Source organism: Chelonoidis abingdonii, chromosome 22 (genome assembly GCF_003597395.2).
Source record: "Chelonoidis abingdonii isolate Lonesome George chromosome 22, CheloAbing_2.0, whole genome shotgun sequence".
NCBI classification, from domain to species: domain Eukaryota; kingdom Metazoa; phylum Chordata; order Testudines; family Testudinidae; genus Chelonoidis; species Chelonoidis abingdonii.
This window is the reverse complement of record NC_133790.1, coordinates 19,299,362-19,318,135: the sequence shown is the minus strand read 5'-3', so window position 1 is coordinate 19,318,135 and position 18,774 is coordinate 19,299,362. Positions and strand designations below refer to the sequence as shown.

Genomic DNA, 18,774 nt, shown 5'->3' with positions numbered 1-18,774 from the left:
CTCCCTGCCCATCATTACCTATGCTGGGGCTAAAATAAATCTGCCTTCTGCTTGTGTTTTTTGCAGCTGCTGCTCCTTCATTTGCAGACATGGTAAATGCTATTGGCTCCCTTATCATGCTGGGGAAAGGCCTGGAGCAGCAGGAGGGGGAGGACTCCATCCTGCTGTCCGAGGAGCACAACCTTATCCTGACCTGCTGCTGGGTCTCAGTGAAGGTAAGGAGCTTTCATAAGCAGCCTGAAGGGAGCTAAGACCCTGCCAGTAGAGTTCTGTCATCAAGAGGCTTGGGACAGGGGATGCAGCCAGGACAGGTGACACATTTGGTTTGGGAAGCATGCCAGATACATAGTCCTCTCCTGCATCCTCTCTGTCACTCAGCTGAGAATGCACTGTGTGAACTGGGTCCTCTGCCAAAGAAAACCCAGGCAACTAAGGTGTTTGGTTTTTTTAAAGAATTCCCTTTACAGCTTGCCCTAACCCCAGTGCTGGAATTCCCCCTTTTCATACTCAGGGCAAACAGAAAGGATCCTTTTCCCAGGCTTCAATCTGATTTCCTCAGTCAGATAAATTACAGGCCCAAACTCCTTTACCCCAGGGTTAAACACAAGCCAAGACAAACTCCCAGTTGGTGTGGACAGAGCCAACTCACCTTGCTTTCTCGCTGTAGCTCACTAGTAGTTTCTGCCTCCTCCTTTTAAATAGTTGACTGGTTTCCTGAGACCCTAATGGGCTCCAGCTGCTTCAGGTCCCGCCCCATTCCCCTTGCCTCTCTGCACCAAACTCTGAGTCTTTCTGATTCAGCTCCTGTTCTGCTAGTCCCAGGTACCAGCTGGGGAATGGATCCCTTCCTATATAGTCTTGCAATAGGATGGCTTTTTAAATGAGGACCGTTCTTCCAAGCATTTCCTGCTCTTGGCTAGTAAGATCGAGCACCATGGAGCCTTTATAACAATGTGCCAGGTGTCTGTCTGGTGTCTCTATCACTAGAGGCGTCTGTGTAATTCTCTAGAATCTCTGGCCCAGATCCACAGTGCTGTTCAGGCACCTAACTCCCATTGACTTCACTGAAAGGTGGGAGCCTAAATACCTGTGACAATCTAGCCCTAGATAATAACTCTGCTGCTGAGTCATATCATCACAGGAAACACAGAGCAGAACAGAGGCTCTCGGCTGCAGCAGAACTGGCCCTGTTCCAGGACAATTTTGCTCTGAGTGATGATTTGTCTCGGTGGATCAGCCAGTTCCTACACTGCTCACTGAGGGTTTTGAGGGCCAGGCTCAGCTAGGAAATTATTTCTGGCACTGACCTGCATGTTTGGAAAGGCAGAAGAGAGTTTTGCACCATTCTGCATTGCACTTGGCTGCCAGAGCAGTAAAGAATTGTAAACGGCTTGAGGGAGCATTCATTAGAGCCATGTTTCCTAGCCACCGTGCTCTTCTCCTTCAAGGTCCTCCTGAACATTCACTTCTGTGACCACCTTCTGCTACCTGTCCTCTCCTACTTCCTTGTGCCATGCCTCAGCGTTACAAAATCAGATAGTTTTGTTCCAGCCATCCCCCCACCTCCTTTATCTGTAGGTTGCTTAACTCAGCGTCTCAGGGCAGGGACCTGGGCTTCTCACGCTAGTCTGCAAAGCACTAGTCTTAGCTATTGCCCTTTAGCAATAATAAACGACACCCTGATTGATTTGCCTTGGCATTAAAATGCCTCCCAGAACTTGCAGGGTCCTTGCACGACAGAGACTTGCTGCTCTCTGCCTGTCTGGTTTGGGAAGCTTGTTGATTCTTGGGTACTCACAAACATCAGTGATCAAGGTGATGGGATAATCAGGGATCTGATCTTGCTCCCACTGAAATCAGTGGGAGTTTTTACCATTTCAATGGCAGCAGGATCAAACCTGGCTCAGACTGATCCTTGTCAGAGACTGCATAGGTATAAATTCCCCACCTTACTGAAGCATTGACTGGGGCAAGGGTGAGGGGAGGGCAAAGCGAAAGACCAGCTGGAGGGGGCTCTTCCGTTTGTGCCAGCGGAAACAGGGCTGAGGCATATCTGCCGGGCGCCATGTGCTCTCAGCGTTTTAAAGCACCCTGGAGCATAAGCTAGCAATGCACCAAATCCCTCACTAGCCCTAAGGACGAGAGAGGCTACGTCAATTGAGCCAAGTCTTGCTCTCACGCCTAATTTGGTTTGTTTCTTTGGACCCTGCAGGAAATAGGGCTGCTCTTGGGAGGCCTCGTGGAGAAGATTCTCCCTCTGGCACCACCGGCAGGGGCTGAGCCGCTCCTGCCACTCACGGTGGTCAAGATGGCAGCTAGAGTGTTTCAGGAAGTGCTGCTGAAGTGCCGGCACTGGGTAAGAACAGCCTCTGGCCTGGATAGATAGGCTGTGCCACACCCTCCGTCCCATCTCAGGCCTGACGGGGGGGGTCTCCCTCCCTTCTGAGTGGCCTAGGGCTCATGTCACTGTCCCTTGAGAGCAGTAAGGTCTGTCGTTTAAGGGCCATTTGTCAGATCCCTGGGTGCGATTCTGCTGTTACACCTCATGAGGCTGGAACAACTCCACTGACTTTAATGGGGCTACTGGGGACTTATAGCACCCAGGAAAGCATCCAGCAGATGTTTTCCCACCAGTAAGTCTCCATTTAACCCTTACAAGGGCCAACTCCTGGCCAGGGAGACGGCAGGGCTCTATTTGGAGCCAGTCATTACAGCTTTGGACAGTGGCAATGACCACAGAACAGCGTCCGACATCCTCTCTCTTCTTCTTCTTCCTGACCTACCTTCTGTGTGTCCCAGCAGTGAACCTGGATCCCTTTGGGTGGATGCAGCTGGTCATGTCACTGTTTCTTAGATAGCGCTATGGGCTCTATCACTCAGCCTCTGGGCTACTGCAGGGGCTAGACAATGTGTGGTAACCCCAGTGAGGGTCTGATGTATCACATGAGACAAGCGAGTGGCTTGACTGTCTCCTTTGAATCCACAGCAGAGATTCATAATTAGCCTCACCTACAAAATCCACTTCTCTGCTTCACAAAAATCTTCCGTTTTAATGTTTTATCACGTAGGCCAGGGGCTTTGGTTTAAGCATGGGACTATGAGTCAGGAGCTCCCAATTTCTAATCCCAGCGCTGACACTTAACTGCTGCAGCTTTGACCAAGTCATTACATTTATCTGCTTCTGCTTCCTCATCTGTGAAAAGAGGCGAGTGTCCCCCTCATGGGGCTGTGGTGAAGGTTGATTAGGGAGCAGATGGAAAGCCCTTTGAACCTGCAAAGCCTGGCGTATTCTTCTGTCCTAGGGAGCAGTTGAAGGTTGCAGCATGGGATTCACCAAATTCTGCACTGCTTTGCTGAACCATCCTCATGCAGAACTGCAGGCAGTGCCAAGAACGATGCTGGCACAGGTACTGCAACCATTTCTCGCTCTAGGCACCGGGGGGAGAAGGTCATTCAGTTAAAGGTAACTGTTACCCAAAGACCTCAGTCAGGATCAGGGCACCAGTAAGTGTTCAAACACAGGAAAACTCAGCCCCCTTCTGGAAGGGGATAGAGACTAATTAACTTTAATCAGTTCAGAGTTCTGATGGGCAAATCATTGACCTCTGACCCCTCACTCATGTATTGTTCTGAGCACACACCCCTGTGTGTAGTTTTTAGAGAGGTTTAGAACAGTTGTAAATTTAAGGACCAAAGATCATTGCTGTATTCCCCCAAATCCCTGGCTGGGGCCTTGTACGCCCCAAAAGTCTGAGCATCCCTTCCACTCCACTGAACCCCTCTTCCCAAACCAGCCTACAGCCAATGAGGACTAAGCAGAACACCCTTTGGATCCTGCTCTCCCCTCTTAGCTGTTAAGTCCACATGTACCAACCCTGTACAGTAACTCCTCACTTAAAGTTGTAGTTATGTTCTTGAAAAATGCAACTTTAAGCAAACGATGTTAAGCAAATCCAATTTCCCCATAAGAATTAATGTAAATGGGGGGGGGTTAGGTTCCAGGGAAATTTTCTCTTGACAAAAGACTATATTATTACAAACACACACACACTCTCTCTGTCTCTAAAGTTTTAAACAATTTAATTCTAGTACACAGTGATGATGATTGTGAAGCTTGGTTGAGGTGGAGGAGTCAGAGGGTGGGATATTTCCCTTTACTGCTAAATGATGAACTAGCAATTGGCTGAGCCCTCAGGGGTTAACACTCTCACTCTGCAAGGCAGCAGGAATGGAGGGAGATATGTGCATTCCCCTTAAGTACACTGCCTTGTTAATTAGATCAGCTTGCTGAGACCGCAGCTGCTGCAAGCTCCCTCCGTCCTGTGTCCCCCCTGCTCTGTGGAAGATGGGGTAAGCAGGGTACGGGGGGGGGGAGAGACACCCTGACATTAGCCTTCCTCTTCCTTCCCTCCCCTCCCCCAACAGCAAGCAGGAGTCTTGGGGAGCAGCTCCAAGGCAAAGGACAGGAGTAGCACATGGCAGTGGGCGGGAGGGACAGCTGCAATTGCTAGCCTGCTGGATAGCTGCTGTCCAGGGAAGTTACGGGAGTGGGGAGCTGATGGCGGGGCTGCCAGTCCACGCTGGTTCCAAGCCCCCACCAGCTGGCTGCAACAGGCTGCTCTTCCTGCAAGCAGTAGACAAAGCAGGTGGCTGCCAAATAGGAGCATTTCACAACTTTAAACGAGCACGTTCCCTAATTGATCAGCAACAAAACAAGGTTAACCAGGATGACTTTAATTGAGGAGTTACTGTATCACGCCCAGCACTTGTTACAGAACAAACATGGGTCTTGGATGTTTACCAGCGGTGTGAGCACAGGCTTGGGAGCTAAGAGCTCCTAAACTGCAATCCCAGTCTGAACACTGCAAGGTTTAATCTCTCAGTCACATACAGCTTCCTGTGCTGCTTTTGTTTCTCAGGGTTTAGAATTGTTAAGCGGCCCCAGGAGCAGCTCCATTACCCGCAGGGCAGCCGGCTTCCCCATGCTCTTCCTGTGTATCCTCGGTGGGGAGGATCCCTCCAAGGCACGCCCTCTGCTAGCACATTGCATCCAGACTTTACTGGCCTTGGCCAACACGCCTCTCCCACAGAACTGGGACCAGACGCTGGACCTCCCTCAGGTGAGAGGCCTGTGCGCTGAACAGTTCAGCTCCCACATTACTGGATGATAGTCAGCAGAAGAGACCTGCCTCTTAGTTAGCCAGGCAGGCTGCTTCCTAGCCAGTGATGCTGCTGAGCGAGCACACTGCCCTCCGAACACAGCTGGGGTCCCTGTGCTGCCTGCAGTGCCATCTCTCGGAGGAGACCAAACTTACAAGCAAACCACTCGTGCCTACTCCTGGCGTCCTGCTGGTTTTCACTAGAGTAGAGCTGTTTGCCGCAGCGTCACACCCACTTACCTTCCCTGGCCAATCCAGCTGAGGAAAACAGCTTTCTTTTCGCTGCCCTAAACTATTGCCTAGTGTTTGCTGTGTCCCCACCCCAACCCCGAAGTGACTCATGTGCTTTCTGTGTAGTATGTCAAGCTTCTTTGCAATGAAAGCTGCTCTGTGAGTGGGAAATGACTGCGACACCTCTGGGGGTGGTATCCATGGCTGCAAGGCACCTCGCTACCACCTGCCCTCAGCGTAAGGAAGCCATATCTGTAAGGGGTCAGTTCACAAACTCCACCAGCTACAGGCAACACAAGCACTCCTCCCTTCAGCCCACGCAGGCTTCACGGTCCCTCTGCACGTAAAGAATAGGCACATGCAGCCCCTGAGCTCTCCAGGCTTCCCCTGGAAGAGTCCAGCCCATATTCTACTACACGCTCCCCACATTCACAGATCCACTGCTCCCAAAGGCACAGTACACACCAGCTACACCTCAGAACCACCACTCCACTCAACTGACAGCACTCGGATTAGTGAAACCAAGTAAAAGTTTATTTAACAAAGACCTGAGATTTGAGAAGCAGCAGACAAAATTAATGGGAACAAATGGTTACGTATAAAATAAAATCACAACATGCTTTCTAGAGCCTAAACTTAACAAGACATTCCCCTGTCTCATAAAGGTTACTCACCCAAAGTCTCTCTCTTCTCATCAGAACCAGACCAGCTATGATCCTTTGTTCATACAACAAGCCAGCTGGCAGCTTGACCCCTCAGTGAAGGATACCTGGATATACCATTGTATCTTCAGACATAGTTCCAGCCATTCACTGTCATCACTTGTAAACAGGGTACCTCCTGCAGCTTGTTTTTTCCTGCAGAGAATCTCCTATGGAGATTTCACAATCTCTTAATTAGCACTGCGGTCAGTCAGTAAACAGACAGCTGTTGTGAAGTACACAGTACTCAGTTTACATATAGCCACATAGGTGGATAAGCAGCTCCCACCTGAAAGAAACACACATACACCCTCCTTACATAGTATCTGTACAAACATGTCACCGTGATGACGACGATCAGCACGATACAGGGTTTCGCTAGAGACCTTACCAGAAACCCTTTGATCGATTCTGTAGAGACCAGATCCAGGGCACTGCCTTCTGCCAGTGGGCACCAAGATGTCCCTGGGCCACCATGGTGATCTCTGTTGTGTGTTCTTTGCAGGTCTCTGCCTTGCACGTGCTGCAGACACTGGTGCGTGGCTCTGGCCTAGGAACGGCGCTGCTACAGTATGTCACACCTATGATGGCTCTGCTTCTGAAGGCACTAGGCTCGTCTAGCTGGGCCATGAGAAACGCAGCCATCCAGCTCTTCAGTGAGTAATAGCTGCTTATTCCTAGCAATGCCATGGGGTGCACACATGGGTGTCCTTCCATCAGTCAATCTCCACAGGAGCAAGGCCATTGCTCTGCTCAGTGCCCGGCCCTTAGTGCCCTCTGCGGGGCTAATGGAGCAGAAAGCAAGAAGAGCATGTCAGAAGCTCTGCTGTGAATAATAGTGGTGGGGAGGAGGGAGGAGACAGTGTCGTACGGTTTGCAAAATGTGTCCTCCAGTCTATGGTGAGTCTGAACAGGCTAATTCCTGTATCTGTTAGAAAGAGTCCCAGATCAGTCAAGCGCTGGGCTACTTCAGGAATGATCAGCTTACCAGGTCTGGTAGCCGCTTCCTTTGCTATTTAGGGAGGGTCACGGTAGCTGCTCCCTAAGGGGTCTAAGAATAATGTTTTATACGGAATCCCACCCCCACAAAGCATTTTCCAAACTGCTCTCAACAGATGGTCCCAAGCAAAAATCCCTGGTCTGACCTTTGGGGCAGTCCCAGTCAGGATCTAAATTTTGACTTGTCTCCATCTCTCCCACTACACACGGCCTCAATGAAATGCAGCCATCTCTGGGGTGGAGGGTGACTCTGCGTGAGAGTGAGTGGAGTGGGAGATGCTGGATAAGGGCCCAAGGCAAACCCCAGCAAACAGGCCAAAGCATCTTTAATGCCCTGCAGAGCAGGGGGGACCTGCTTTCCGGAGTCTCTTGAGAGCACCCCCCATCGAGTAAATTGCCTGGGACTCCATCTCCCTGCCTGGGAAGGACGAATGACTGAGCCAGCCCTGCTGGGATCTGAAGCAGGCTCCAAGGAGAGACATCAGAGCATCTCTGTGCTCAAGCCACTAATGTGTTGCCTCTGCCTGAACGCGGCTCTGGAGGACTTTGCTGTTCATGCTGAAGCGCAGGGCAGAGGACGTGGGTTGCTAGTTCATTGCTGCCATGTGCCAATGGCCATGGTTCCTGATGCCCTTCCCCCGCTTGTTTTCTTTCAGGCGCCCTCACAGCTCGGGTGCTGGGTCCGAAGCGGAGCCGGGACGATAGCTGTGCTCAGGATGGGGTGAGCCCTCAGGCGTTCTTCAGCCGCTACCCGCAGCTGAGGGAGATCCTGCTGGGAGAGCTGCACTCAGCTCTGGAGACGGCAGGAGAGCCGGAGGGAGGGAAGTTGCACCTCTGCCCCTCGCTCCACGCCATCCTCACGCTCTTGGCAAAACTCCAACCTGGGGCAGATGGACTGAGCAGGTAGAGAAAATGTGGAGGCCGCCACCCCATGGGCAGGTGGCAGGGTGCAGGCTGGGGGTCCCCGCAGGGGCACTGCTACCTATGGCCTGCGTGAGGCTGACAGCCTCCCAGAGCCAATGGAATCCAGCCGCCTTCTGCAGAGGGGAAGGGTCCCTGCCCTCATCTGGGTCACTTGCATCCTGGCAGAGGATGGGCTGCGCGACGGCAGGGTGCTGCAGTGGCACTGCTGGTCCTGAGAGCTCAGAGACCCCATGGAGCTGACATGCAGAGCCGAGACATGCTCTGAAGCTGTCGTCCTTTTCTAGCCCTGTCCGTTCAGCTCCGTTTAGCAGGGACGTAGACCAGCTGGAGGATAATCTTTGCTTTGTTTCCCGCTCTGCACTGCTCGCTCTGCAGCGTCTCCACTTGCTTCCTGGAGCCCTTGCTTCAGCTTGCAGGAAACCCCATCTACGCTGTGCGGGTCATGGCAGCCAAGGCCCTGGTCCCTGTTGTCCCTACAGCTGAATACGGGAAGATCCTGCTGCGACTAGCTGGGGACTTAGCTAAGCGAGGCGGTGTCCTATCCCACAACACGCTGCATGGGCGTCTGCTGCAGATACAGGCTCTGCTGGCTTACGCTGAAGACACCAACTGGTGAGTGGGTTTCTAGTGCCGTTCCCTTACTCCCTTTCTGTTTTCACGGCAGCAAGGCATGACCTCAGATCCAAACGCCAAAGCCAGGGGCATAGCGTGAGCAGCCTGGCAAGGAATGCCGAGGCAAACACTGAAATTAACCTAGGAATGTTGCTTCCCAGCTGAGTGGCAGAGCGGTGGCTCCATCACAGACTCACCAGCTGACTCACTTCCTGTGCTTGTGGCAATCCTGCCTTTTGTGAAACGGCTCCATTTGCTATCGAAGGGGCAAGAAATAAGGACAGACCAGACTGCATGGAGCCCTGCTGGCTGCTTCATGGAGTGCCAGGAACAATGCAGAAGGACATACGCTGACCTCATGTTCTGTTTGGCTGCAGGGGTGGGGAAAAGGTTCTATCACACACCCTAGAAACAGGAGGAAAGAGCCCAATGATGCCACCATAAGACAGGATACAAGGTGGTCTAGTAGCGACAGACCTTCCCAACCCTTATCAATGCAGTACCCTGTCCCCTTCCAAGAAACAGAATTGTAATGCATTAGTCTGCAGAGAGAACTGGATCAGCACCTTTCAAAGAGACAAGCTAACGTTCCTGCATCCAAGGTGGCTAGTAACAGCTAACCCATAACTATTGTTACGGATGTTGTCAGTAGCTACAGGTGTGGTGCTCTGCTCTTGCTCAATGATGATAACAGTTGGCTGCATGCGTGTTCCCTCTGTCTGCTGCCCTGGCTCGGCGCAGATCACTGGCACAGCAAACCATGAGAGAACCTCCAATGATCACAGACTCTAGTAAGATACGAAGGAACTTGAGCCAGGTTTATTGTCAAACGAAGCACAGTATTAGTTTCCCGTAGACTTACAAGACATACTACGAATTTGTGCCCCCAGCAATGGACCGGCTCAGTCAGTGGCAGGACTTTCCACTGCCCCCTTGGCCAGACAAAGATGTGCTCTCCGGGACCTACTTTTATACAGTTACAGGACAGATTACTCATCCCTATTAACATATTGAGCTACAGCCTCTTGACTCATTAGGGTGCTGTCTCCTCCTTTGATCATGTTGTTTCAAACAGATCTATCCATCATGCTGTCCTTTTGACCCTGCCTTTAAAATGCACCTGCCTGTTTCTTGTTATCTCTGTGGAGTGTTCTGATGCCATCTTGGCACAAATTCCTCTTATTAGCACTTATATGTAGATGCACCTGCTTCTAGCAGCCCTCTTCTTACCAATTTCTGTGAGTGGGGCCTGTCTCTGGCTCACAGCCCAGCTTTTGCTTAGCAGTGCTTGGAAGTACTTTGGTTCAGGCTTCAGACTGGGCCTTTGATACAAGAGTTTATGTTTCAGGGCCTCATCTTACTACAACAGGTACCTCGCTAAGTAAACTCTGCTGTTTCCTTTCAGTTCGTCACCAGATGCCATGCGGTCTGTGGCTCACCAGATGGAAGGCCAGTTCTGGTTGGTCACCCCTGCACAGCAGTGCCCTCTGATTCGCTCAGCCTACCTCAAAGTCATCTCCCTCTTGGCGGGGAGCTGCACCCAGGGTTTTGCAAAGCGTTTTCGAGAGGTTGTGAGCAGTGAACTGCACAGCCTCGGGCCAGGGCAGAAGGCAAGATCTTCCGAGCTCCAGGTATTTGCCTTTCCTGAGGATGTGGTCATTGTGGCTCACTGGGGCCTCAGAAACAGCTCAAGGATAAGGAATATGCTACCAGTCAAGCTGCAAAGTCACAATGGACCATTGTAAATACTCTGCTGGGTCTGGAGTAGAGGATAGGGCTGAGGAGCAGTCGTTCTCTCAGTGGCATCCTTTGAGGCTTCACCAGTTGGTGTTTGCAAAGTGCCTGGAGAAGGAGAGGAATGCTCTCTGATTTAAAAAGTCTCTGGTGCTCTTACAAAAATGGTGAATGGCCTTTAACCTTGAGCATCTCTGCTTAAGGGGAAAACGTAGGTTAAATTTAGTTCCCGGCTATTTCACTTTTATTCAATGTGCTAGCAGTGGGCATGTAGTGTAGGGCACTCATCCAAACCTGGCCCATATCAAAGGGATCTTGTCTCCGTCTAGAAAGCAAAGCCTTTCATGGAGTAGCATATAAGCAGCTGTTCTGGTTTTCTTGCAGGTGGGCTCCGCTGTGTTCCATCAAGTCATCACCCACTTCCTCTGCAAGGAGGCAGCAAGCCTGGCTGGGACTGAGAGAGTTGGTGCTGTTTGCTTGCTCCTCCAAGGGGCAGATGTTGATATACAATCAGCCATCCTGACGTGGGTGATTGAAGGGGAGGAAGGAAAAAGCAAGGACTTAGAGGAGAGTCTCCAGCTGACCTTACTGGTAAGGCAAGGCTCCATAGAGATTTTAAATCAGAGCGAACGTTCAGGACCTGTGCAGTCCTAACACCCCCACACTGTGAAACAGATCGTGCCTTTCTGAGCTCTCATTCTGATGAGCGTGGCTAGTTAGGTGTTCCTAGAAACCACTGTGCTAAGGCCATTCACAGTACTGACACCATATGCCTTTCCCTGCATGTCTTACTGGGAGTTTGAACGCAAGTCTCTAGAGGCGAATGGCTAGTGCGTTAATCCACCGCACTTCCACAGCTGCATTTTAGCTTTAGAAGCATCATTGCTCATCCCGAATCAAAAGGACTTTTACCAAGAGGGATGGTGATTCCTTATTTCTCTGGGAACTTTCCATTTCTTCATCAGGAGAACCTAAAGTCAGTGCTACAAGGTCGGCAGGACAAAGAGTTCTTGAAGTTATACCTGGAGGCTTTGGTGCATCTGTGCCGCAATCCTCCATCCCAGGCCCAAGATGTTTTCCATAAACTCTTGGGTCCTGCAGCAGCATGTGTGGATGTCCTGCTATCTATGGTGGAAACAGAGTCTCCTGGCCCAGATCTCCTCTTCCAGGCACTCTCCGTGATCAGCTTGCTCTTTGTCCTGGGGTAAGTAGAATCTTATTCTCCTGTACCCTCCCTCTAATTTTCTGATGGGCCATAGACGTCAATAAGAGTTTTGCCCTGGGTTCAGTAGGAGCAGCACTGATCCCTACAACAGCAGACACCTTTTTGGCATTGCCTATATAATATATTCAGCTCTGTGCGTCTGTCCTGGCTTTTTTCCTCTTGCTCTTACTTGCTTGGCATTGAATTTTATTGGAGGCATGTGCCCTTCCACGATACCGATTTTACCGGCGCTGCCTTGCGTGGTAGGTGGTCTAATACCAATTTACTCCACTCCCCGAGAAAGCGAGGAGACAAACATTGAAGAGAAGCAGATCGCTTGCAACTGAACAGGAGCTGTAGTTACATGCCTGCAGCGACACGTAGAATGGTGCTGGATCAGAAACGTAGGGCTGCCAGTTACAGAGGTGTCGGTGCAGTAGAGAATTGTCCAGTATGCAAAGTACAGCATAAACAGTGGTGTGTGTGTCCAAGGAGCCCTGGGGAAGGTGTCACCCTAAAATACTGGCAGCTACAGTAATCCTTTTGTGGCTGGTGTTGCATTTGAACTCAAGTGGCCCTGCTTCTCAGGACTCCCAGACCCTGTGCTTGAATGGGTGGAGAACAATAGGTTGTAACTGCTGTGAGAGGGACAGAACCAGAGGTGCTATTGCTTCTCCACAGTGTATTGCAGAGACCCATGACCCTTCGCTGCAGGACCTGCATTTTGATTTAGTTTTTGCAGTGAACATCAACAAATGCACCAATGTCAAAGGATTTATGGCAGCTTCATTAGTCTGGTGCAGTGTCATGGGTCTGGCTTATTGGTACTCCTTATTCTCCTGAAAAGGGAGAATACTACGCTGGGGCAGTCAGCTGAGTGCTGGTGTCTGATGGAGCCAGAAGGAATGACTTGACTTTGACATTCCTTCTCTCTCACTCGTCCTGTGACAGTTCCAAGCTTCGGGATTATCCTCTGCTTGAGCGATGGTGTGTGATGCTAGAAAGATGCAGCAGATCCATTTCTTCAGAGGTGCTGAGACTGGCAGCAGCAAGGTCTCTCAAGCTGGCAGGAGCTGACGTGGTTCAAAGTGCCCTGGAAGCCTCCTGCCCATCCCTGCTGTCAGTGGCTGTGCGGTATGTAGCTGACACTTAGAGTCAGAGAGTTGAGGCCAGGGACCCACCAGATCATCTCATCAGACCTCTCACACCTCGTATCACAGGCCACCACCTCCCACACACTGATCCCAACCACTGAAATGAGACCACAGTATTCCCGCCCTCAGGAGATTAGAGTATTATGTGCCACAGGCAGACGTAGGAGAGGCTGCAGTGCACCAGTGCCTGAGGCCCCCCCAACAGCAGGAAATGATTCAATGAGATACACCCACGTAATCCTGCTAACTGACCTGCACCCATCTGCTGCAGAAGGCAGCGAAAACTCTGCCAATCTGACTTGGGGGCTGGAGCGGGGGGTGGAGAGGGGATTCCTTCCTGACCCCACACATGGCCATCAGTTAGACTCTAAGCATGTGAGCAAGAACCAGCCAGTCAAGCATATATGAGAGAGAGAATCCTTGATGCCATCTCAGAGTTCTGGCCCTCTCCATTCAATGTCCCATTGCCAGCTGTGGCCATCCCTGATACTTCAGAGGAAGGACACTTAAAAAAACCAACCTAGAATACACTGGAGGGGAAAATCTCTACTTGACCACTGCAGGTGGCCAGCTGAAACCCTGAAGCATAAGCTTTTAGGTCCATACGACGTACACCAGAAATGGGCCTCAGGGCTGCTGAGCCTTAACCCCTACCAGGACAAGCAACCCCGTCATACAGTCACACTAAAAAAATGTATCCAGCTCTCCCTTGAAACTAATTGTTTGCTCCCACAACTCCTGTGGGGAGGCTGTTCCAGAACCTCATCCCTCTTATGGTTAGAAACATTCTTCTAATTTCCAGCCTGAATTTGTTCATGGCCAGTTTATATCCATTTGTTCTTGTGCTAACACTATCCTTTAGCTTAAATAGCTATTTACCCCCTCATGTATGTGGGGGTAAATATCATCCATCCTTATTCTCTTTATAACTAAAAAAACTCATTATTTATATTTAATTTCCTGGCAAGAGCTAATTCAGCTTGACTTTGACCAATACTTGTGGCATGAAAGTCAGGTTTTCTTGATGGTCATTGACAATATACATTTCCAGTACTGCTCCAGCATCCAAAATCCCAGTTTCCGGCCCTAAAGGTTAATAACTTGCCTATTTAATAGAAGACTCGCCCTAGGAAAACTGCATTGAAGAATATTAAAGGGGCCATTGCTAAGTTACAATCACATTTTTAAAAACAAGATGCTGTTACCTGTGCTGCTGCTAACACCTGAAAGCCTCAGCTCCTTTTTGCTACAAAGTACTGTTGATTTACTCTCTGCATTTCACTCAGCCTGGATAATGAAAAATGAACTTGTCAGTTTCATTTTGTGGCCCTCATGCAGGGTAACTCAACTCTGCAATATTCCAGTTGCAAACACAACACAGGAATATTTAAACAAAAGACTTGTAAGTTGGAGTTTAAATAAAAATACTGGAAACGTTTCTGTTGACCTAAGGGTTTGTAAAACAATATTTTTTTTAAACAAAATGTAAACGTTGGGTCCAACTCTCCCCAACAGTATCCTCATGAAAATCCTCAATACAATATTGGATGGGGCACTTTGCCCTGATGAACAGAGACAGGCTGACTGTGACAAGGCTGCGGAGTACTTGAGGATATTGTATGTCACTTTACAAAAGAGAAAAGAGAGACTCTGTTAAACAAACATTACCAGGATGTAGCTAGTTTCCATCTGACCATTCTGCTGGTATGTTTCCCCCTCTCCCCTAACCTCCATCTATTAGCTTTGTCTCTTTCAACTGTAAGCTCATGGCAGCAGGGCCTTTCGTGTATGTAACACCTGGCATATTACAAGCACTACCAGAAACAAGTAATGATGATATTGACCATCCAAGTTTCCTGTTAGTTACAGCCTGTGTAAGATTATCCCCTGGCATTGTGGTTGGACAGCTTAGAAATGCTTCAGATATGCTACTACAATGAAGTCTGCCTTCTTTTTCCACTCAGTGTGATGGACATGGGCATTTACCTGCTACAAGATGAGGATCAGGAAGTACGGCGTGAAGCCTCTGTCTTCGCCAGCCTTGTTCAGCACGTGTCGGGAGCGCAGCCTCAAGACCGTTGTGTTTTCATCCAGGGTAACAGAGGGCTGGTGTGCCTGCTGCATGTCCTGCTGGAAAAGTTCTGGGGCTGCCAAGAAACCTTTGAGTTTTTGCTTCGGCACCTCCCCACGCTGGATCTCAGCAACATCTTGACAGAACTGGAGGCCAACAAGTGAGCAGCTAAGATTCTAAAGCGGTGTTAAGGAGACACATACCAGAAATATTTCAGTACCCATCTTCCGCTGTGGCCAAGGGGAGGGCACACTGCAGCTCCAACAGGGATACAAAGCTTGCTTTGAGGCACCTTTGTGCTCCCACATCCCACTTGCACCGGTCCAATATCCCAGTGTGTATTAGAGCAGCTGCCTGGCAGTAGTCCCAAGGGGCCGGGAGGAGAACTAGGGATTGCTGTGGCGTAAGAAGATCTGGCCACTCCTAGTTTTCTCCCAGCCATGTCCTCCCGACACTAGCTGCAGACACTAGAAATGGCTTAAGAGTGTCTGTGGTAGTTTCATACCACAGGAGTATACGAATACCCTGGTGAGATCCTGCCATGGCTGGTTATGCCAACAGTGTGTCGCAAAGTAGCCACAGTGCAGATTAGGATTGGGAAACCTGTCTTTAGGAATGAAGGCAAATCATGAGAATTCGGTTGCCTCTTAGGAGGCAGCCCAAGTGACCAGCTGGTAAAGGGCCAGCTCAGACATGCAAGCAGTGATCCCTGCGTGCCAGCAAAGGGCAAGGAGGGGATGCGCCGTCTGCTGGTGGAAGTGAAAAGAGCAAATGCATCCTGGTTTTGTCTCTGCTTTTGGAGGAAGCCGCTCCAGGTGGTATTCCAGAATAAAAGCCATAGGGACAACTTGGTTTTATAAGGGCAGATTAAAAACTAGGCCCTGCAAAGAAATGGTCTGTTTGGGGGTTTCTTTGTTTTTGTTTTTTAAATAAAAATGTCTAGACTGGATGTAAGTGAGGCTGAAATTAGAGGACAGGGGCTACTGAGTTCTGTCTCCATCTCTGCCAGTGTCTCACTGCGCCACCTGGGGAGGTAACTTAGTCCACCTATGTTTGAAAATCCTGGCCTAAATTTAAGAATTCAAATCTCTATTCAAGCACCTAAATAAGTGGCCTGTTTTTGTTTGGGTTTTTTTTAGGTTTTGAGCACCTATAGCTCCCATTGACTTCACTGGTGGTTGTGTATGCTCAGCACCTCTCAAAATCAGGCCAATTACATAGGTGCCTTGCTTTAGGCACTCAAATTTGAAAATAAGGCCTTTAATCTCTCTGCTTTTCCCTCTGTGCAGTGGAGATGACACTTCTTAATCCACACAACTCTCCTGGGAGAGACTGGAGTTAATGGATGTACAGTGCTGTAAAACTGTGCTCCAAAGATGGGAAACATTGTTGCCAGCATCCCAAGGGAACTGTCCCCCACAGAGGGAGGCCTTGGGCCTTTCAATCTGTAGACACAAAATATATGAAATCCCATCCTTTCTAGTCACCAATACAGAAAGCCCTGTCTGCTCATGCAACACCCATCACGGTGCCATCACAGCATGAAATCGTGCAGAGGTGTTTGGAGGAGCAGATCAATGAATGAGACAAAACGTGGGGTTTCTCATTTGACTTGGCTTCCCTTTCAGAGCGGCCAGTCTGTATAAAGAGGATGAACCCAATGTTTTTGCAGAGCCAGCTGTTTTATCCCGACTACTGCTCCCCTTCCTCCTCCAGCTGCTAGACAGGGTGCCCGCCTCTACGTGGCTTCGTGAGTTCACTCAACGCTGGCTGAAAGCCACCGGACCCAGCATCTTACACAACCTGCAGCACTGCAAGCACTGGTGGAGCCGAGGTATGTAGCTGCACTGGCATTACATCTAATCCCTTCCCAGTGTTGGCCTTAAAACCAAACCAAAGCTGGTTGCATATATGACACTTGTTCATAAAGCACAAATTTGTTTATATGTAGGACCTGCACTAATTGCCAATCTCTAACTGTGGTGCTAGAATAATTGCTTTAAATAAAGTGAAATGGAAGAAGCAGCACATTACTTCCTGCCATATTGCAACCTCCAAGCTATGTTAAACTTGGGATTGAAGTGACTTCATAGTATTCTTTACATTTTTTCCAATGTTGTTCTCAGTCGGGTTAATACAATTCACCTGGGCTCTAGCCCACGATCCACATGCAGAAAAACCTGCTACGTTTAGGTTTGTTGTTCCAATGTTTCCCCCCACAAACCAGCCTCCCTTCAAACAGCACCGAGACTGGGACGAACAAAACGAAGAGTGCAAAGGAAAAGCCAGGAAACAGCCACTATACTCCATAATTGTCCCTTTGCATGATCTGTGCCATTGACTGACAACCCTCACTTGTTTTCTGTATCTTGGCCAAATTCACCACACAGTTCAACCAGCTCCTAGGAGCGTATCACGAATAGTGATTAGAGGTGAAACTGGAGAATGAGAAGCAGCTTTGAGGTTTTGGATAACTGGAAATTGCATCCAGAAATCCCCGTGATGTTACCTGCATAATAAATTATTTGCCCTTGGCAAGGGAAACTGCAGTAGAGTCTCTGTACTAGAGCTGTCATGCTGGGGAGGGGCTGGCTGTGCTCTGCGCAGCCAAGGTAAGCTGAGGCAAACGCCCAGTGGAGCTGCCTGGCATTTGTGTAAATGAAAAAAGCTAAATAACAAACAGAGAAGCTTAGCACAGGCTTAAGCACAAGCCCATGTCTGGGCCATGTGCGGACAGGCCAAGTCACCTGTGCCAGGAACAGAAAAAAGCCAGAAGTCCCTGGTGGGTATTCATGGCTCTGCACCGTCATGCTGCTGCTGAGTGGCACTGGTTTTTCAGTGACAGCTCAACTCCTGCTACAGCAGCGTGGTGCTTTATCTGCACTCTGGCGTACATGGGAATTTGGCTCGTGGAGAGGATGGGACAGTGAGAACAGGAATATTTGCCCGCTCGTCTGTCTCTATAAATTACTTTTGACGGCCACCGATATCCTGTACACACCCTAACCCTATTAATGCCTTGTTCTGCTCCCTTTTAGAGGCCATTGCACCTTTGCATATGAAAGCTCTGGGGTGTGCAAAGGTGCATGCTGCTGTCACAGCGCTACTGGTGAAGGCTACACTTCTGGCCCACGTGCTGGATGGTCTGGAAAGGACCCACATCAGTGCTTCAGAGATCCACTGCACTTCCCAGGAGCTGAGAAGTGAGCTTGTGCTGGTACAGAAACTGCTGGCCCAGCATGGAATGGCCCCCACCTTCAGTTTAGACTACGGGATCACAGATACAAGGTCCTCAGTAAGAGCTGTCTGATCATCCTGGGTGGCAGAACTGTGTTGTACTGAGTTACCATGAGCCATTAGCCAAGGGGCAGAGTGTGCTGTCTTCACACTGTGCTTTAGATGTCTGTTCTGAGACACTGCTGGATTTCTGTGCTCACCTTCCTGATTTCTCTGCTGGGAGCCATCCAGAACCGGTAGGTTATTGATATAACTCAGGTGCCCCCCCTTCACCAGCCAGGAAAGGGCAGTGGTACACTGTCCTGCTACCGGGGATCCAGGTCCCTCTCCTCCTCAGGTTATCTTGGTTCCTCAGACTTATTTTATCAACCACACGTTCTCTCGATCAGGCCAGGAGGTGATAGTTTCCAGTTCTTCATTTAGAGGGCAGCTTTGCAAACTACATCACTACCAACATAAAATACCAGTGATGGTCTTAGCCCATGTTTCTGCTCCTCTCTACCTGAAAAGTATAGGCTCCTTGGTATGTCCGATATTCTCAGGTCAAGACATTGCTTCCCTGTAATGAGGAGAGTTGGATGCACTACTCCCTGAAGGACCAGAGAGAACACATCTCGAAGGACAGAGGTCACATCTCAAACTCAGCTCCCCCACTCTTATTTCACTGTTTTTTATCCAGGTTTGTGGCTCCTGTTATAAGGAGTCAGTAAACATGCGTTTGGCTGAATAAAGTGTCGCTTGGACTTTA

At 49.7% G+C, this 18,774-nt stretch overlaps 1 protein-coding gene across 4 annotated transcripts in view; it reads left to right on the top strand.

The window, feature by feature from the left end:
• The window catches only part of LOC116815924 (tRNA (32-2'-O)-methyltransferase regulator THADA-like), a 38,972-nt gene extending 20,198 nt beyond the window's left edge, over positions 1–18,774 (top strand). For 3 of the 4 annotated variants that reach the window (XM_032764723.2, XM_032764725.2, XM_032764724.2), the window contains exons 18-31: positions 67–215; positions 2,213–2,356; positions 3,303–3,407; positions 4,920–5,120; positions 6,597–6,747; positions 7,747–7,993; positions 8,390–8,626; positions 10,032–10,257; positions 10,745–10,951; positions 11,326–11,564; positions 12,516–12,698; positions 14,683–14,949; positions 16,418–16,623; positions 17,828–18,774. In XM_032764723.2, the coding sequence (XP_032620614.1) occupies positions 67–215; positions 2,213–2,356; positions 3,303–3,407; positions 4,920–5,120; positions 6,597–6,747; positions 7,747–7,993; positions 8,390–8,626; positions 10,032–10,257; positions 10,745–10,951; positions 11,326–11,564; positions 12,516–12,698; positions 14,683–14,949; positions 16,418–16,623; positions 17,828–18,099 (2,834 nt within the window). In that variant the 3' untranslated portion in view covers positions 18,100–18,774. The remainder of the gene's footprint in view (positions 1–66; positions 216–2,212; positions 2,357–3,302; positions 3,408–4,919; positions 5,121–6,596; positions 6,748–7,746; positions 7,994–8,389; positions 8,627–10,031; positions 10,258–10,744; positions 10,952–11,325; positions 11,565–12,515; positions 12,699–14,682; positions 14,950–16,417; positions 16,624–17,827) is intronic. The other variant, XR_012654731.1, reaches the window with a different exon arrangement.